Here is an 18719-nt window from a genome sequence, read left to right on the forward strand (position 1 = left end):
TGCTGGCGTCTCACAAAGCAATTAAAGGCCTCATACGTTCGGGCCCTTCGTCCAGTCCACCAGCCTAGTCTCGTTGACCAGCCTCTTTACTGTACGCCGCCAGCCAGCCTCGAGTGTTAGTTGGTGCCATCGGTGTGTGACGGCTGATCAGCCCCTCAAACCAAACCACAAGTGACTGATTCGTAGCGATCGTCAGCATCCCGAGGCATTACAAGACCATCGCTAGGGGCGGCGGTCTAGCATGGTCATCAACGTAGTTGGACAACTTGCGATGTCCAAGACGCCGTCTAATAGAGTCGTAGGCGTCCAAAGGACGACACTCCAATGACTGCCCGACCTGCGTATAACAAGCGCTTTGAGGGCGATCTGAGCGTTACGTCGTTCGGCGGTGAAGGGTTATCTCGAAGCGCAGGATTGGCCGTCTTCGAGCTCAGTTCAGTATCGTCGCGCAAGTCACAGATTGTGAGTGATGAGTCCTTCGGGGGAGCATCTAGCTAAAGGCAACAGGATCCAGTCGAAACTTCTCGTGGTCGTAACATCTCAGCAAGCCTGGAGAGTTCACGAGGATGCCGGGCAGCGCAGGATCACAGCACGTCGTCTCGTCACTTCGTGTGGGAGTAGGTCAGTATTTCAAGTGCACAGTTCACATACTATTCACGCGCGCCCAGTCAGCACCTCAATGTGATTCTCGTTCTGTTGTCCATTGTGCGGAAACGCTCGTCCGAAGCCCAATGATCGCAGTGAGACCAGAATTCGACCCGCGAGCGTCGTGAGTGTAGGCTAGCAGAGTGACGTCGACGGTGGGGTAGAGGGACCGATGGCAAGGAAGACCTGGGACGTGGTCTCTTCCTCGTCCAATCATCGACAGCGACTTCGAGCGAGCAGTCGACCTGAAATGGGCCCCTGGGGCGCCCACCCATTCTGCAAGGACCCAGTGGTGTCGTCAGTCGGCGTCGTACCACTGCCGGAACAGCAACTCACCACCTTCAAGGTAGCTCTTTCCTTCCGGTGCGCGGACTCATTGCAATGTTCGCAGGGTGTATCGCCGACAACACCTACCAAATCGACGCACAAAGGAATCAACGCATGGCCGTTGCCAGATGGTCACCAATTCCCGAAGGTTTTCGTCCGCGTGCGCTCCCTGAACGACATCGCCTCCGTGCAGAAGACGTGGGATAGAGGCGGCTACCGGGGTGAGCTCGGTGCGACATATCCTGGAAAGGATGTGAGCGGTCGGAGAACTCCGTCCGGTGGCGCCTAGCTGTTCAGTGATGGCAGGCGCCGGGTTTCTCACATTTGAGGAACTCCCATCATGGGTGCAGCGTCGTTCCCCAAGAGCGTCCGCTTTATCCTCCTCGACACCGCCGCCCATACGCTTCACTTTCTCCATCACGATGTCACTGTCGTTGTGTGACCTCTGCCAGAAAGAGAGTAGTGGCATCATCGACATGTAGTCCTGCAAGAAGGGTCGTGCGTACATTCGTCGTCCTTGCCAGTGCAGGCGCAAAGCTCACCGTGCTAACCAGTCTCATTCAAGGACGAGCTCTCTGTAGCGGCTGCTTTGATAAACTGAACAAGACAGCCGGTGACAAGTGCTGGTGCCCGATGTGTGCCCATGTTCTCCGAATCGAACCCTTCCTCCGAGATCGTGCGTGTAGTCCTCGCATCCCAGCCCATTGCTCAGCGCTCATCAGGATTGTCAGGGGAGGATTTCGACCGCTTCGTCGTCGTGGTGAGGGAGGGTACGAACGCGAGGACAACGCGTCGAGCGCTCTTCGTCTACAACTTCATCTGCTTCTGCGCGTGGGCCTGGTTGTCATTCATTGTGACTGTCATTACCCTCCTGCAGACCGCGCACTTCTGGTGGCCGTTTTTCAGCAGTTCTTCTGATATGTAGACTGATGGACGTGTATTTAACGAATGCTGTCTTCGCAGTCCTGTACAATTGACATGGCTTCAGTCGTTCGTACTAGTTTATGATGGAACAAGGGATATCTCGCGAGAATTAGTAAGGTTAACGTTTTCGCAACCAGCTAAGCTCCGGGGCGGCCTCTCATTCAAAGCGCGCGTACTTAGACGGTAGGCTCAATGCGCACGGCATGTTCAGGGTCCAGGGGAGATTTACCAGCTCAGATGACAGGTCATTAACCTCGCGCGCAAGACACGCAAGAGAGAGCAAGACATGACGGACACTGTAGCCGCCCCACGGGTACCCATTGACCACTTGACAATCTTTAGCTCGAAGCAGGGGTGCAGCGCGCTGTGGTAGATCCAGAGGTACCCACACGAGCCAGCATTCTTAGTCTCTCTTATCGTCTAGATATATCATTGACTTCTGCCCGCAATTGCGCACGAAAAGAACCTTGAATTGCTGTAGCCCCGCATTCAGCACAGCATCATAAATTCCGCATAAAGCAACTACTCAAACATGGACAACAACGAGCATATAAGTATGTACAGGCATAGCAGAGTTCATAAAAGGACGCCGGCGTCCAGACAGCAACGTGAAAGACATGGAGAGCGTAGCGACGTAAAGGAGTCGTAAAAAAACAAGGATTGGCGTACTCAGTGATAGAAAATGATCTTCGAGAAATCGCTAGCCACTCAGGGCAGCGGCTTCACGATCCTGAACGTAGTGAAGGCACCGCAAAGCGCAGCCTTACCCAGGCCCGTGTAGAACTCAGAGTGGGGAAGCGCACCCTGCAGGTTTGCGTAGAAGTTGAAGGCAGAGGACGCGGAACCCTGGCAGCGGATGGACCCAATCATGTGCTGGACATCGTCGAGGTTGAGGTTCGCCTCTTCAGCGGTGGCGTTCAGCGCCTGGATGAGCTTCTCGTCTTGGGCCGCGTCGCACAGGCCCCAAGATGACGCGGTGTTGCGCGCCATTTCGTTCAGCTGAGGCGGCAGTGCGATGCTTTCTTGGAGCATCGCCACCCACTCCGGGTGCGCACGGTATACCTTGGAACATGGAGTTGTCAGTACTCGAAGAAGCAATCATTTCACGGAAGGTGCTCACAGCGATTCCGAGGCAAATGATGACCGCAGCGATGAAGGCACGCTTCGACGCGAAGGGAAGGACATACTTCTGTACGAACATCAGCACTGGGAGGCGACATCAAGACGTATCATGGACCTTCAGCTTCGCGCCCCACGTCGCGCGACCATTGGGCGCCGTCGGGAGGTCCGGGTCGGCGAGAAAAGCGTTGACCACCTGGGTGGTTCCGGGATGTTCAACGTGAATGCGCTGAAGCACCCGCTGGCCCTCTTCCTGCGCAGAATTGAGAACTACATCGAGCGATATGGCTTACCCACTTACATCGTGAACGGGCGGCGCCCCAACGTCAAATACATGCTCCGCGTCTGCGACGGACGGATGAGTGGATACTCGGCTAGAAGATTGAAGCAACGTACCAGACAAAGGCGCACGATGTCCGGTGTTGAGGCGCTTCTGCTGAAGGCCGGGCTGCGCAGGGCCGACTTCATCCATGTGCTCGATGTCCTCCTCTTCATCCAGAGTGCGTTTGTTGGACGTCGCAGCTCGACTTGGGCCGGCAGATGGCACGATCACACGGGGTGCAGCGAGGGCAGAGGCCGCGTCGGTGATAGGGGATGTGCCGATGGCCAAGCCTGTGCCTATGGTGCAGGGTATGTCGGTGGCGGGCTGTGTGTCGGTGGCGGGGGGTGTATCGGCGGAGATTCTGTCGGCGACATGGGGACTTTTCAGCCTGCGTCATTTCATCAATTGTGGCCGAGGCAGACGGAAATCCATGCGACTCAACAGTTCCACGATATAGAGCTCCAGCAGTGGTGTGAAGACGATGCTGACCATCTCATCGCACTTCTGAGGGCTATCCGCATGGAGATTCCGAGCAAAGATCCGGAAATCCTCAGCATAACGTTCACGAAGTCCCAAAGGTAGGTCGTTCGACTCCCTGTCTATAAAATGGACGATGTGGGCAAGGGTGTGCGTGCTGAGTAATCGGGGAGCTATGAGATACACCTGCAATGACGCTTAGCCCACAAGCATCGCCCAAGAGTGCGACGCGTACCTTGTCCCCGAGCGCTCGCTCCCACTCGCTCCCCTCAGCCATACGCCACACGAGATCGCTCAGCGACGAATGCAAGACGCGCCTGCCCCTGAAGATGGCCGACAAGGTGACCGCATCTGACGCTTGGTCTGACGCGACCCCATGCCCTACTGGAACGAGGTCAAGGCGAGCGCGCTCGAGTTCAGAGATCAGGCCCGCCGCACTGAGTGCCTCGAACAGCCGCTCAGCAGCCTCCTCGATCAGCGCAGAAGAAGGGATGGGGATGAAGGTTGACATGTTGGTGAGGACGATGCGTGAGGACGATGGGTTATTGGTTGGCCCTGGCTGTCTTCTTGACTGGCCTTTATATGCGCGCCCGCATCATGATTCCCAGTCGGATGACCTAACCATCACCATCCCCGTATAGGCGATACTTGCCATTTCGTCTACTTGTTTCCCGCTAGGGTACTGTGGGATGAGAAGACAAAAGAGTAGTCGGACCGCTCGTGTTCCGGAGGATGATGATGCGCCGGCTCTCGCCTCGGTCCAGTCCGCAGGCAACTGATCCACACCTGACCGCAATTGATGCATGATGCATGATAACCAGTGGACCCCCTAGAACGCTAGCGCTCTTTTCGACGGAAACTCACATGTGGGTCTCACGAGGAATCACGACGCCATGTCACGGCCCTGGTCCACCGTCCAGATGTACGTCTTACATACTAGAGGAAGCCCCGGCTTTGCCGGATGCATACCTTGCTTGCACCTCGCGCGTGAGTCTGAATCCTGCTATCGTTGGCAGAGCTCGAACAGGACGTGTGGACGAAGGTGTCTGCGCGTTTGCCGATGTTGTCTTCGGAACGTGCTACGCACATGGGGTCATTTTTGATGGGGTCAATAAGACACGGGAAAGACCTTGCAAGCAAGGTGACAGGACGTCGCTTGCCCTGTGACAAAGCGCACCGTATCGACTAGGGCTGCGAGAAACTGAGTGTTGCACGAACATATATTTGCCCAGAGGTCAATGGCAATGCGGTCTCCTGCGATGCGCTTGCACCCTCCCAGCACGCCCTTGTACAGGGCCAGCACGTGTGTCGTTGGAAGACGACTGTTTCCGCTCCTCTTCGAGTGCCGCGTCGCTCTGTAAGGTCAACGCAGATGGCCCAGCTGAGATGGAAAACAAAGACTGTAACATGATGAGCCGAATTCTTGGTGAACCTTGCACTAATAATGTGTGAGACGGACTAGGCGAAAGGCGCGCTATAGATCAACGCGCGGACCGCGCGATGTAACGAGAACGAGCAAACAAATGGACGCGCGACCTGCCGTTTCGTGGACAACGTAGGCTCTCGTCGTGCAATGCATGTAAGCAAACAAGGACTTTTGAAAGGACAGGATAACACACGGTGTTGACCTTCACCAGAGAAAGGTAGGTATTTTCTCGTCTCTTGATAACGTCGATGGTACCATCATCAGGCAGGTGGTTCAGAGGCGGCATGATAGCGTGCTCGTGATAGCTTCTGTACTGTGCCGGATCTAAGGTGATCGTCAAGCTGAGATCGTGAGCGTTGACGAGACGCAACAAAGTTGGCAGAGTAAGTCCATGATGGCCAATGCTTACCAGTCGAGGACCTGCAGTGAAGACTGAAAGATCCGTAAAGGATTCTAAGACTTTCCACGAAAGAGTTGTGACCGCTGAGTCACAGCAAATTCACACGGATGCCCACCCCCCTCTCTTTCATCTGTTCCATGCCTTGGTCTCATGGACTCATCTGCCAAAATTACACAAGACTTGACCTCAGTAAGAATAGTACTTGCCTAGGTCAGGTGTCAAACTCTTGCAAATCCTGTGGATGGTAGCCACCAAGGCGGATACCCTCGGGCTCAAATTAAATGCCAAAATTCGGTCAATGACCTCCGCCGTCCCTGAACGATGTGTACGGGTGGGAAAACACATATGTCGAGTACCACCTTGCGGGTGGGTCGTCCCTATTGGCCTTCGGCAGGCCGCCGTTAGCGCTGACGGTAACACATATGTTTTGCTTCGATGACCTATGACTTTGTTCACCAATCTCGCGGGGGCGATACTATGCACAGTGCACACATAATTGGAACATTCGTTTACACCGCCAGAAAGTTGTTACTCTAACGCCGTAACTTTTTCCGAGTCTCAGCTTGTCGGTCCTTCGGAACGCCCAAAGGGTACTGTAGTCCACCAGAGCCTGAAGGCGGTCCTATGTAGCACCAAGCAAGCACCCGCGACTCTCGAGCATGACTATGACCAGCTTGCCTCTAATCCTTGACCGACGCTTGTATACGTAACGGACGAGTCAACCTTGCCATTCTAACCTACAAAACCTTTCATGTCATTCTACAATACATTATCCGGTGAAAGGGAGTCGAGGAGAATGATATACTGCCTGGAGGCCTGCTTTCACTGAAGACGCCAGGCTACGCTGTACTCGTACACAACTTTGACCTCCACGAGAACAAAAACGACGAGCACCACAAAAGCCGATAACCAACATCCGACCCGGCGAAGGACCTTGAAGATAGCCAGCGCCGGATCCAACTCAAGTGAGTAGAGCTCCTCTTGCTCGCGATTATTCTTTCTCTGCAGAGCGCCAACGCGAAGTCGCCGCACAGAGACCAGGGTCTGGACCTGCTCGTTGCGAGCGCTCAGCTCCTCCCTTGTGGCATTTTTGCGCTTAAGCATGGAGCGGGCCCTCGCGTACTCCTCGCAAATTTCTCGCAGGCGCTCGAAGGTGTTGTCCTGCAACTCCTGGAGGGCTGCATCCTTCGCGTCCGCTTGCGCGGTGACTCGGGCGAGCTCCTCGCGGTAGACGCCAACCTTGGCCTGCTCCACCTTAGCCTTGGACTCAAGCTCGCGGACAAGGACGATCGCCCGGCTGTACTTCTCCAGGGCGTTGGCGATGGCGGCGTCGAGCTTTGCAATGGTCTCAGGCGAGTCGGGCAACCGCAGTTGTTCTGCATGCGATGCCTTGAGCGACGCCAGCTTGGCATCCATCATGTCGAAAAGCGCCGCCCAGTCGGGCCTTGCGTCTAGGATTCGACGCTCCGACCGCTCGTAGGCTACGAGGGCCTCCTCGCGGTCCCGCGGCTTCTCCTCGTCAATGTTCTCCAGCGGGGATACGATGCGATGGAAGTCCAACTCTGATGGGGATGGTGAGTGCTCGGGAGAGGAAAGAGAAGTACAATCACGCACTGCTGTGGATTAGGCGGCATGTCGGACAGGTGAAGCGGTCGTTGTCTCGCTTGGAGAACTCGTCGAGACAGGCGCCACAGAAGACCTTGTCTGAGCAAGGTGCGGGTCCGCGAGGTCAGCCCTGAGGATCATGGCGGGAAGCGAAGGAGACGCACGGCACTTCCTGCTAACATACATCTCGGTGATGCCCTCCATGTTCTTCAAACAGACGGTGCAAGACGGCATGGCGAATGCGAGTCGTCCGAGCGGTGGTGACAGTAGCAACAGGAGAGTTCCAAGCAGAGCGCGGATTGGGGAGTGAGGTAGCACACATAGCTGTGAACGTTCAGTTTATGTGAGAATTCGCCATCAATTGACCGGCTGGGTGCCAATTGTTCTGCCTGATCGAACGCGGAAAGGGGGCCTCCCCAGCCCGCATCTTTTCCAGGATATGTCGCACCAAGCTCACTTCGTGAGCCGACTCTCCCACGTCGTCTGGGCGGAAGCGATGCCGTCAAGCGAGCGCATGCAGAAGAAAGCCCTGCGGGGGCGTTTGGCAACGGCCACGCGTTGATTCCTTTGTGCGTCGATTTGGCAGGTCTTGTCGGCGATACGTCCTGTGAACATTGCAACCGGAGTACGAACTAGAAGCAAAGAAAACCCTGGAAAGTGGTGAGTCGATGTTCCGGCAGGATTGCAGCCGACTGATGATGCTCACGGACTTTGCAGGATGGACGAAGCACCCCCTCGGGCCTTTCCAACTGCTGGGAACTTCGGCGGGCTTTGTAGCGACGAGTAGCCGGCACTCATTCCGCCATTTGCCTGGACCTACACCGACGCGTCCTTGTCTTCTTCGCCTCGTGCCCCTCGCTGGCTGAACTCTACTCTGTCGCTGTGGACACCATGTTTCTGACGAGACCTCGCGCGAGAGTTGTCGCTGCGAAGGTAACGCTGAATCTCTGAGATACGCGACAGGTGAGTAGACCCTATGAACACTGACCTATCCAGCGCTCAGTCGCGGACACAGACGGCCCAGTGCGATATTGCAGACTGTCTTTGCGAAGCACCCGGCAGTCGCGACTCTTGCGCTCGCACTCGGGAGCAAAGTCGCTCTAGACTGCTCTGAAGACGGCTCTCAATCAGCTCGTTGCATATGAACGGCTGAACACTTACTGTCTGTGGCACGAACGATGGCTCCGGGCCATAAGGGGTGCTCGTTGGAAAGGCGAATTTGCACTCTAACCTCCTTGCTCGTCGTCCGGCAGCGTAGCCCTCAGATTAGGCCATGTCGCAATTCAATCGATAGGAGGGATCTGGTGCAGCAATGTGAAGTGCCGTCAGCGCCGTCTCTCACTGCAACATCTCGCAACGCGCTCGACCGCCTCTACGACCACTGTCCCTCGCTTCGTCATATTGTTCTCAGGAGACTGGTGACTACGGCGTCCGAGTTGTATGATGTCTTGCGAAGGGTGAACCGCACGCACGCACCAGGAGGTGTTCCGACATGGTTCCGATGGCCTTGTCTTGCTGTCACCAGCGTCTCGTTACACCCTAGTGTCCTCCGTCCCAGGACTGTTGACTTTATTCAAGGTTCCCGAAGTGTTCATACGCAGCTGGTGACCCTTTCGCGACGGCAGAATCTCCGCTTTATAGCTCGGCTCGATGCTAAGCATATCATGGGTCCTGCGCCTTGAGTGAGCCCATCCGATCCTCCACAACGAATGTACGGAGACGTACATGTATCCGTATGCAGCAAGCTGTACTAGCAATGCCGTTGGGAACCGCAGGATTTCGGCGATCTCGTCCTTCAGGCGTGCGTCTTGTTCCCATTGTTTTCCATACCTTCGCCTCCTTCTCGTCCTTCTGATTCTATCGTTCAGAGTCGACTGAGATATTGTATGTCGCTGGCTGAGGGTGGCAAGTAACTGTGGAGGATGAGCTGCGCCAGAGCGGCGCGGATATTTTTCTTTTGAATGGTACGGCGTCACTCTTCCCAGCCATTGAGATCTCGGTTTGGCATCTGCCACGTCTTGCTTCCGACGCTCATCATCCCCTTCTCATATTCTCCCCCTCTGCAGAGAGAATCTGTGATCATATGCTAGGGGCTCTTCCACCACATTGTGCTTCACCGAACGGTCGCGCAAGTTCAGGCGGACAATTCGCAGGACGCGCCGATTTTCTTTTCACCTTGTATCCAATTTTAATGCGTCGTATCTCGTCCTCTTCATCGCGCATCCGTCTTTAAAGCCTCAATCCTTGCTCGCTTTACACTTCGAGTCTTGCGATGACTTCTTGACATCGCGGCACACAAGGGACGCAAACTCATCAATTGCTGTATCAGGGTCCTATGCGAATTTTAGCAGGGCAACGCAGGTGCGTGCTTGACAATGTTCTCCTCCCGTGGACTTACGCCGTATGCCAGAACTTCAGCTGAATCCTTACTGCTTTTGCCATCGGGTGAACCAGGCCGCGTTCCGCTTACGCCGTTGTCGCGCGTGTCGCACCGTCGGACCAGGACCCCTTTCGCAGAGCGATGGGCGCCCGTCAAACTTCGCAACAAATCCGCATAACACGCCTTGCCCATATATGGGCCGCGTAACCCACCACGATGGTCAGCTACGGCCCCTCTCGTCGTCGCCCACATCGATCGGATAATGGTGCAAACGCCGGTCAGCTGCGGCCCCTGGGAGTATCATGATTGTCGGCTCACCTGTGTCGCGAGGAACAGATCGCCTGGCGCTGGTCACCCCATTTCCCCATCCCCATTCAATGCGCTTCTGCAACGTTCCCCGTCACCGCGCCATGCGTGAAGGGGCTCGCCACTTGCGGCGTTCTGGGCGGCTTCTGGGTTGGAATTCTGCGTACTTCTGATCTCAGTCGACATTCTTATTGTCAGAAGACCTTCAGCGATCAGACATGCTCGTCCGCCACCATCTCGCCTACGCGCTATCGCTCGCCGCGCACGACATGCGTACAAATTCGCCCACTCAGGTCCATTGCGGTGGTCCCTCGTGCCATGTTGGCGCCCGGTATTGCGTGGATATTGCCCAGATATTTCCCTCGAGCGGAGATGTGGACCACTGCTCGTCCGACGGCGTCGGATGAGGCTGGACGGTAATTCTCCTTATGACAGGTCAGCAGCATGCTGCTACTGCTGGTTCTCCTTTCGGCACCCTGAACGTTGTGTCCTATCTGGGACAACGACTTAATTGTTGTCTCATTGCTGCAATGTCAACTCATTGTGCCCTTTTGCGGACGTCCTTATTGTCTTTCACTCTCGGAATCCCATGCTATAAATTTGAGGAGCGGCGGCCTTCTGTCGCAACATCATCGTTTTCCGCAGACCGTCCCACTCGATCTCAAGCCCAGTTTGTCACATCTCGGACCATGAAGTGCATCTCGACGACGTGCAAGACAGTCATTGACTGGAAAGGTTTCCGTGCAGCGAACTGCCGTGAGTGACAGTGCCTAGTTGACCAACACCGACTGATGTATACCTCATAGCGCATATATTCTGCGAAGGCTGTTATCTTGAGCTGGTCAGGCAGACGAAGCTCGAGAACCAGAGCGTGCACTGTCCGGAGTGCTCCGAAGAGCTCGTGCTGTTTGGTGCGCATATCCTCTCGTAGTTTTGACAGCTCGCTCATAATGCGCATGCAGGCACGATCGACTTAGCCGTCGTGCACTTCGCCCTCACGAAGAAGCACCCTGTCGCCGCCGATCTCGGCTACAACGAACTTGTCGAGAGGCGGCCCCATCTCGAGAGCTTGAACGCCTTGATTTTCGAGCAGCAACAACAGCCCGAGATCGACGAGCTCCCGCATTGGCTGCGCGAGAGGCACGCGGAGTTCAATGCGAGTGCGGAACTGCATTCGCACTCGATTATCGAGGTTGCTCTCCCCGCTGTCGCTCAGGTGAAGCTGTGGCGGCAGCGCGTAAGGAAGCAGGCGACTCTTCCCGAGACTGCTGCTCGTCGTCGCCAGCAGCTTTCCGTCCTTCAAGCTCAGCTGAAGTCCATCAATCGGAAGGTCGCTGCTGCTCGCAAGGACTGTGCGAAGCTGTCTACCGAGAGCCAATCTCTGTTCCAGCGCCTTAACGAAGTGACACAACGCCTTCGCAAGTTGCGGCACGCCGCCCACTGCGTGCGTTCTCGCGTCATCGACTCCTCGGCCGACCGAGACGATCCCTCCAGCTACGCGTTGCAGATTGTCTCGTGGGACCGTAGAATCCAAGAGGAAGAGAACCGAGTCCAAATTGTTCGTTCTCTGGGGCACCGGGAGGACGAGGCGACCGCGAAGTTACGCGAGTCACTCGCGGCGGGAGAACGCGAACTCGTACACCTGCAAGCCGTGGAGGTGCCCGAGCAGGCCCGGGCAACGGTCATAAAGCGCAAGCTAGCTACCACGCGCAGACATCTGCGCACTCTTGGGACCGTGGCCATGCTTCCGGTGATCTGCGTATCGTTTTTGGCGTTCGCCGTGGCTGTCCCTCAGCAGTACGGGTTTTCCGTCATTCGCGTCTATCGTCATTTTACCTCTTGAAGTTCTGGTCCATGTGCATCTTTCTCTCCTCTACGTTCTCTCAGTCGGTATGATCCTTCATGCATCTCCACATTCCCTACTGTATCATACGTATGCTTCATGTATCCCATACCCATCGTCTATGCTGCAATCGAAATATCTATTCAAATCTTTTGAATTGCATGGTACAGCATGTCTCTCGCACGGATAACATCTTTCCCGCGACGCTGCAGCGCCGGGCTAGGTTGCAAGGGCGCATAGTGCGCGACAACACGAGGGTGCACGCATTCGATGAGGGAAGGAGCAGCGTCACTCCAGTGTCATTGAACATATTTTGGGCATGGTTTAATGCATAGCGTCGGGGCAGCGGGGGCGGGGAATTAGGGAGGTATAGGTACATGGTCTATGATACTTGGAAAGCGATGAGAATCGTACAGCGGATGGGATGAAGGAAGACGAGCACTGGGTGAATAATATACGAGGATAAGTCAGGGTGGCGAGGACTCAGCGAATGCGTTGGATGGAGGAGCAAGGGAACAGGTAGTAAGCCAAGATGCAAGGGAGTAAAGAGGGGAAGACAGTCTAGCCCGCTTGCTGAAGTTCCTCGAACTTGGCTCTTGCCATGCGAATATTCAGCTTTACAGCTGCAGTTTCTGCGGCGTGTGTCAGCAACTGAATAGCGGACGTGAAGGTCGAGTGAACTCACCAACACCCGTGCCATGACAGATCACCAGCACGTACGTATTCCGCGTCATCTCGTCCAGCACGGCGGTGAACTCGGCCAGGTCGAGCTCGAGGGAGCAGAACTCGGAGCGGACGCGCGAGAGGGAGTGCTTGAAGTGCTTGATGAGCGCGGAGGTCTGCTCGTAGCGCGTGCCGGGCATGGAGTCTGGGCTGGGTGCGGAGGGGTGGGGGGCGGTGGAGGTGGCGATAACGAGGAAGGTGGTGCGCTCGAAGAGGACAACCTCGGTGGCGCTGCAGGCGCGGGCGAAGGTGGTGAGGTGCTTGGAAAGGGTGGGCGCGTTAGGGATGAGGGTGTGTACAATGCTGGACCAGGCCTAGAAGGGGGGTGAGTTAGCATGTAGGACGACGGTACTGATAAGCGCCCACACACCTTATACAGGCTCTCGTCGTAGATGCTGGTCCCAAACACCTCCGCCTCCCCCTCGCGCCACCCCATATCCGCCGCTTTCCCCACGAGCTCCGACCGGCGCTTCCCCAACACCTCCTCCCGCTCATGCTCCTTCCCCACCAGGTCCATCTTGTGCACGAGCAAGAACACCCGCGCGTCCGCCGAGAACGTCTTCACGCTCTCCATGCAGTCCTCCCAGTACAGCAGGTCCTTCTCCCGCTCGCGCGACTCGACGTCGAAGACGTAGATGAGCACGCCGACGGAGGAGAAGATCGTCGCCTTCTGCGTGGAGAGATACGAGTCCATGAAGGCGTCCTGCCCGCCGCAATCCCAGAGGTTGAGGATGAGGTCGTTGAGGAAGCGGACGTGGTTCTGCTCGACGTCGATAGTCGCGCCAAGCCGAGAGGTCATGGAGGCGGGATTATTGGAGCTGGCAGGGGTTGTCAGGGCAGATTCGCGACCGCGGCGAGCAACGCACAAGATGAGGGAACGCATCGAGGTCTTGCCCGACCCGGACGCGCCCATGAGCAACACCTGCGCTAGTCAGTGAACCTCCTTGACGGCCCAACATGAGGCCTAACCTTCTTCTTCATGTCGTATTATGTTTTGGATGTGTTCAAGCACGACCGGCGAGGGAACACATACGCGAAGTGATGGTCGGTGACAAGGACGGTGCGGGCCGCGCTGCCGGTCGAACCGTGAGTCACTCTCTTCGTCACGGCGACGGTGGTGGAAGGAAATTAGCGCCTCACTGGCGTCTCCGCGGATGTCAGGTTCAGTTCAAGCAAGGGAGGTCAGAGCCTCAGGAAGAGGCACAAAGCCAAAAAGTGAGTTTTGCATGGCCAGAACACCACATATATTGAGCGCACTCCGACATGTGACTACTGATACAAACAGACGATCCGCCAGTGCGCTGGCCATAATGTCTACGCGCCTGGACGACATAGCCGCATGTACTGGATAATACAACAGTGAGGGACTGGCGAGGCTTTTGGTGGCTAGGGGATGGGCTAATCAGAGGCCAAGATGGCGACTGAGAGGAAGACTGATCAAGACCCATAAACGCTAGGCGTAGCTAGTGCAAAACGCGACATAAGGTGTGAGGCAGGTAGCTGCGCGATGGGATGGCCGGAGGGAAATAGTAGATAGTAGGAAGATAAAAAGGATAGCCTGGATCTATTATGCAGCGGGAGCGACGGAACGGGTATGGGTCACTGGGCTACAGGACGATGATAGAAAGGTTCGAGCGTGGAGCGCGAGGGAGGGGACGCGTGGGGTAGGGGTAGACGGGCAGAGAGGGTAGGAGGAGGGCGAGAATAGACGGGAAGGGTGGCTTGGGTCGACGACTTAGCCTGGGGGGTAACGCTATCAATCGACGTAGGTTGCCAGCAGCGTAGGATGGTGTAACCATTTATGACACCCAGACTATATATGACAGTCAGCTTCGCTACGCAGCGCTGGGATGTTGTACTCACAGGAGAGCGCGATAACGATGTAGAGGGTCAACAACATGAGACCCTCCATGTAGTTCGACTTGCCGTCCCTGGAGAACAGTTAGTCAATCCTTCCACTTGCCTAAGGAGGTATAGACGCACTGAATCAGTGTGTTGACCAAGAAGACCGACACGAAGAAGATGATCGTCTGCCGAGGTCGTGAGCTTCTACCCCAGATCAAGTCGATCACAAAGCGCACCTCGTAGTTCTCGAAGTACAACGTCAACTCGTGTCCAGAGCTGCAGCCAGGTCAGGCTGATAATCATGTACCTACTGCCCGACCACTCACATCCAACCAACAATGACCATAAGGGGCACAACGAAGGTCGCAATTTGCTAGCAAAGGCGTCAGCACTCTAGCTCTATTCTGCAGGCAACGCAAGATCGACGCACAATCGAACTCCCAACACAAATCCCGATCGAGACCTCCATCTTGCCCTTGAGCGCCATCCAGATAGACGTGACATGCTCCGCAGCGTTAGCCTGTGGATGATCGGTTAGCGATTGTTTTGAATGCGGAGGGGCAGTGCTGCTTCGAAGCGATAGTGCTGCTTCGAAGCGATAGTGCTGCATCCAAGCGATAGTGCCGCATTTGACGAGCAGTGTTGCATGATGCATTAAAGCCACGTAGACTACTCACTACGATAGGGAGCAGGATAAGGCCGATGAATGGCTTGGGGATGTGGTACCGCTCGGCGGTCTCCTCGATGGAGGCGACGACTGGGGGCGCGTTAGCATAGATCGGACAGAATAGCTAACGCATGGAACACTGGCGGCGTCGCACGTACGGTAGTCAGCGCAGAATGCTGTGACGACCGTGGTGAGGAGGAGGCTATTGGATTAGGTGAGTGCCTGGTCGAACGCATCGAGAGGTGAAGGAGACTTACGCAGAAGACGCCGCAACGACGCTCATGGCCGGCTCTTCCTCCTCAACGGTCTCCTCCGCCTCGAAGAGGTGCGCGTGCGACTTGAGCTGAAAGGTACGTGAGTTTGCGTTCCATCATACCGTTGAAGCAATCGACAAGTCGCCAGAGCAATGTCCAACGAATCTCACCTGGAAGTATAGATACGCCACATACACGCCGAGTAGCAAAATCGCCGTCCCGCGCGAGATAATCAAAATCCCGTTCTGGGTCTCGGAGTCTAGGCCGGACTGCGACTTGACGCTGTGGTACGCGGCGGGGATGACGAGGGCTGCGAGGGTAAGGTTAACGACGCGACCCGCAACGTGAATGGGGCGCAGAAGGGCGAATGAGGCGCAGGAGGGTGTCAGGCGCGCGAGGGGTGACATGAAGGCGATGTGGGTAAGGAGAGGTACGTACTAATGCCGGCCAGCGTCATCAACTGGTCATGAAAATGAGCAAAGTTGAGCAGAGAGATGAAAGGGGGAGGCATACCGAGCTTGAACTGTGGGAAGGGGGAGATTAGCGAGGGCAGGCTATGCAAGGGGCAAGGGTAACGTACGCTTGAGCAGCGGTGACCTGGAAGTTGCTTTCGGGCCACTTGAAACCGGCTAAAGAAAAAGATTAGGGGAGGGAGCCGTTGTAAGACGTCCAGTACGTACCAGCAAGGAAGGTACACCCAAGTACGAGGAGAATGTTTGACAAGATGGAACCCAGCATCTGCGGGACGCGTGAACAAGGCAAAAAGGGGGAAGGTCTTTGTGGTCGCGTACGGAAGTTTGAACGATGCGGAGCTCGCCTGCAATACTTGTCAATGAATTCAAAGGTCCTGGGAGCCACAAACGTACCCTGGAGCAGGGCAGCGATGCCGACAATGATCTCAACTGCGTTGCCAAAGGACGCATTCAGCAAGCCGGCCAGGGTCTGCCCCAGCTGCGAGGACATCTGGTCCGTCGCATCCCCCAGCAGCTACACAAGCGCGCGTCAGTCACTACGAAAGGGGGAACCGATAAGCGCGCGCCACGCACCTTCGCCAGCGGAACAATGGCGATGAAGCTGAACACAAAGCGCAGCGCCGCGTCCCAGTTCAGGTGGTGCGAAATGAAGCTCAGGGGGATAAAGATGAGGAGGACGTTGAGCCAGGAGCCCAGGAGGAAGTGCTTGTAGGACGCGATCCACCCGGGCTCGCCCTCGGCCTTGAAGAACGCGGTGGCCTTCTGCGCGAAGGAGCGCGCGGGGGGCGCGGGCTGCTCGCTCCCATTGGGGAGCAGGGGGCTTCGTTCGGACGGCGGGGGCGACATCGAAGGAAAAGGTGGTGGTGGTAGAGAAGAAAGGAGTGACGGAGGTGAGGTCAACGGAGGGTTTAGAATGAAATGGGTAGGCGCTTTGGCTGTGCGCGGTTATGATGTCGCGTTGCACGTGTGCTTTGATGATTGTCGAATTGATGGCCTTGGCGGGCCGATGTTCAACTTCGTCTCAACTTGCAACCCCGGCATTGTTCTGAGGTTTCCGCAGAGAACACTGCAAGCTACAGGCGTGGCTGAATAGATCCAGAAGGTTTTCTGGGACGACAACGTTGCTCAGCTTCCCCGAGGCGCCCGATGACCCCCGTGATATTGTTCTGTTCTTGGAAGCTGTAGAGTTTCTTGCTCGGCGCGCAAATCTATGATGGCTGATTTCAACGAGAATTCGAAGTCACCGGCATTCGAACCTGGTCCTTACTCATGCACGTGGCCAATGCAATGGTCGTTAGTCCGTACTCCTGAAGGCGTCATGATATTCGACATCGCCCCTCTCATAAAAATGACCGTCACGATTCTTTCTGGGGTCCCTCTCAATCGTATTCCCTGATATTGGGTAGCGTGAGCAGCCTGCAAGAGACTATTCGGGAAGGGACCTACATGCACAAACAATGGTCAACAGGTGAGTTTTGTTTCGTGTATATCGGGTTCGCTGAGCCTCTTGAGGCGCAAAAAAGCCACGAGTAGGCATATTAAGAACGCTCCGTATATGTAACATTATACGGAGGGTCTTGACGCGTTATCCGGGCGCAAGGGATCAGCATGAACAAGATCTCGCGGAAATTGCCGGCTATCGAAGGGGGTTCCGCTTCTCAACCCCTTCGTTGTTCAATGAATAGAGGATTCATTTCATTCTGGAGGCGTTACTGCAATAGAGCTCCTGGAAGACAGCGACATCGACTCGAGCCGCCTACCGCCTTCGGACTCGGAGTACCGACTAAGGAGCTCGAACGCACGTGACGTACTAGTCACGGCACCCGACGAAGACAACTTCGGTCTTCGGCATCTGCGAGACTATGAACCTCGCCAACCCGACTAAAGCGGCCGATTTTACGATGAAATAAAACGTCATACAAATCTCATACGCGCTGTTAGGCGACCGCAGCGCTCCTCACAACCCTCTACTCCTATGCCGAGGTACGTGTTCTACACAGCTACCGTACAGCAACTCCGAAATTCCTCCCATCTGTCCGCCTGAACTTGCGCGATCGTTCCGTCAAGCACAACTGAGAAGAGCCTCCTGCATGTGGTAACAAGATCTTTCTGTAACCATAACTCTCCAACCAACCGACTTGCGAGCATGACCAGATCTGGAGATCACGTTCCTCGACGACGAGCGACGAGTTTACAGCGCCGAATTGCCTTTCATCGGTTACCCCTGCCTGACCTAGAGCCGTCGCGCGTGTCACAGACCGTAAGTAAGCGTTCAGCCGTTCACATAGGCAACGAACTGATTCAGGGTCACTTGTAGAGATATATAAGAGCAGTCTTAAGCAACTCTGCTGGCGAGCGCCAGAGTCAAGACGTCGGTATGCTTCGCAGAGACAGTTGACAAATCTCATTGGGTCGTCTGCGACTTAGCCTTGCCAGTGGTCAGTACCTTATTCACAGGGTCTACTCACCTTGACGTTTATCCAGAGGTTCAGCCCGCCCACTTTCCCGTGAGGTCTCGTCAGAACCATGGTATCCACAGGGATAGAGCAGCGAGGATCACGATGGAAGACAGACAAAGACAGGTCTAGACAAATGCTAGGATGCACGCCGGCCACTTCATCGCCCGCAACTCCCCGAAGTCGTTAGCAGCTGAAGAGGCCCGGGGTACTCCTTCCATCCTGCAAAGTCCCTGAGCATCGACAGTCGGCTGGACTCCAGCCAGAACATCGACTCACCAATTTCAGGTTCTTCTTCGCTTCTAACGCGTGCATCCGTTACAATGCTCACGGGACGTATCGCCGACAACACCTACCAATTCGACACACAAAGGACTCAACGCGTGGTCGTGCCAGGCGTCACCGCAGAACAAGGGTTTTCGTTCGCATGCGCTCGCTTGACAGCATCGTTCGCGCAGACGACGTGGGAGAGTCGGCTAGCGAAGTATGCCTGGTCTGACATGTCATGAACTGGATGCGGGCGGTTG

The 18719-nt window shown here is 55.7% G+C and overlaps 7 protein-coding genes across 7 annotated transcripts; 2 read left to right on the forward strand and 5 right to left on the reverse strand.

The window, feature by feature from the left end:
• Positions 1-324: 324 nt before the first annotated feature.
• On the forward strand, positions 325-1897 carry SCHCODRAFT_02482940 (uncharacterized protein; the record flags this gene model as incomplete). The annotated part of the gene is made up of 5 exons (XM_003035681.1): positions 325-462; positions 669-769; positions 886-991; positions 1037-1225; positions 1583-1897. The coding sequence occupies 5 exons, from the start codon at positions 325-327 to the stop codon at positions 1895-1897; spliced, it is 849 nt and encodes a 282-aa protein (XP_003035727.1).
• Positions 1898-2348: 451 nt separating this feature from the next.
• Positions 2349-4513, reverse strand: SCHCODRAFT_02607955 (uncharacterized protein). Its single transcript, XM_003034844.3, has 7 exons — positions 4050-4513; positions 3780-4000; positions 3412-3725; positions 3317-3360; positions 3134-3268; positions 3017-3085; positions 2349-2958 (listed from the first exon to the last, which is right to left on the reverse strand). The coding sequence occupies exons 1-7, from the start codon at positions 4323-4325 to the stop codon at positions 2605-2607; spliced, it is 1413 nt and encodes a 470-aa protein (XP_003034890.1). The 5' UTR covers positions 4326-4513; the 3' UTR covers positions 2349-2604.
• Positions 4514-4907: 394 nt separating this feature from the next.
• Positions 4908-5564, reverse strand: SCHCODRAFT_02607956 (uncharacterized protein). The gene has a single exon (XM_003034843.2). The coding sequence runs from the start codon at positions 5524-5526 to the stop codon at positions 5296-5298; it is 231 nt and encodes a 76-aa protein (XP_003034889.1). The 5' UTR covers positions 5527-5564; the 3' UTR covers positions 4908-5295.
• A 784-nt stretch (positions 5565-6348) lies between these two features.
• SCHCODRAFT_01117607 (uncharacterized protein) lies at positions 6349-7479 on the reverse strand (the record flags this gene model as incomplete). The annotated part of the gene is made up of 3 exons (XM_003034842.3): positions 6349-7202; positions 7255-7344; positions 7410-7479. The coding sequence occupies 3 exons, from the start codon at positions 7477-7479 to the stop codon at positions 6463-6465; spliced, it is 900 nt and encodes a 299-aa protein (XP_003034888.1). The 3' UTR covers positions 6349-6462.
• A 3141-nt stretch (positions 7480-10620) lies between these two features.
• On the forward strand, positions 10621-11774 carry SCHCODRAFT_02596049 (uncharacterized protein; the record flags this gene model as incomplete). Its single annotated transcript, XM_003035680.1, has 3 exons — positions 10621-10687; positions 10738-10842; positions 10894-11774. The coding sequence occupies 3 exons, from the start codon at positions 10621-10623 to the stop codon at positions 11772-11774; spliced, it is 1053 nt and encodes a 350-aa protein (XP_003035726.1).
• Positions 11775-11936: 162 nt separating this feature from the next.
• Positions 11937-13557, reverse strand: SCHCODRAFT_02607969 (uncharacterized protein). Its single transcript, XM_003034841.2, has 5 exons — positions 13467-13557; positions 13364-13419; positions 12868-13315; positions 12460-12811; positions 11937-12406 (listed from the first exon to the last, which is right to left on the reverse strand). Exons 1-5 carry the CDS (start codon positions 13476-13478, stop codon positions 12336-12338), a joined length of 939 nt encoding a protein of 312 aa, XP_003034887.2. The 5' UTR covers positions 13479-13557; the 3' UTR covers positions 11937-12335.
• A 739-nt stretch (positions 13558-14296) lies between these two features.
• SCHCODRAFT_02695671 (Calcium/proton exchanger) lies at positions 14297-16582 on the reverse strand (the record flags this gene model as incomplete). Its single annotated transcript, XM_003034840.2, has 17 exons — positions 14297-14310; positions 14361-14428; positions 14481-14527; positions 14579-14618; positions 14669-14715; positions 14773-14862; positions 15020-15099; positions 15168-15211; positions 15267-15352; positions 15434-15573; positions 15702-15723; positions 15777-15786; positions 15844-15892; positions 15944-16001; positions 16055-16080; positions 16130-16250; positions 16310-16582. The coding sequence occupies 17 exons, from the start codon at positions 16580-16582 to the stop codon at positions 14297-14299; spliced, it is 1215 nt and encodes a 404-aa protein (XP_003034886.1).
• Positions 16583-18719: the final 2137 nt, after the last annotated feature.

This window comes from Schizophyllum commune (assembly GCF_000143185.2).
Source record: "Schizophyllum commune H4-8 unplaced genomic scaffold SCHCOscaffold_1, whole genome shotgun sequence".
Lineage (NCBI taxonomy): Eukaryota > Fungi > Basidiomycota > Agaricomycetes > Agaricales > Schizophyllaceae > Schizophyllum > Schizophyllum commune.

What these genes read in the sequence shown, in the direction of transcription:
- SCHCODRAFT_02607956 (XM_003034843.2), bottom strand. Translation starts at nt 5,526, where the DNA reads ATGCCGCCTCTGAACCACCTGCCTGATGATGGTACCATCGACGTTATC.
- SCHCODRAFT_02607969 (XM_003034841.2), bottom strand. An exon ending in TCGATGCGTTCCCTCATCTT is followed by an intron (nt 13,316 to 13,363) that starts GTGCGTTGCTCG and finishes AACCCCTGCCAG; the next exon opens with CTCCAATAATCCCGCCTCCA. An exon ending in ACGACGAGAGCCTGTATAAG is followed by an intron (nt 12,812 to 12,867) that starts GTGTGTGGGCGC and finishes CCCCCCTTCTAG; the next exon opens with GCCTGGTCCAGCATTGTACA.
- SCHCODRAFT_02607955 (XM_003034844.3), bottom strand. Translation starts at nt 4,325, where the DNA reads ATGTCAACCTTCATCCCCATCCCTTCTTCTGCGCTGATCGAGGAGGCT. An exon ending in AGCGAGCGCTCGGGGACAAG is followed by an intron (nt 4,001 to 4,049) that starts GTACGCGTCGCA and finishes GCGTCATTGCAG; the next exon opens with GTGTATCTCATAGCTCCCCG. An exon ending in GAGCTCTATATCGTGGAACT is followed by an intron (nt 3,726 to 3,779) that starts GTTGAGTCGCAT and finishes GAAATGACGCAG; the next exon opens with GCTGAAAAGTCCCCATGTCG.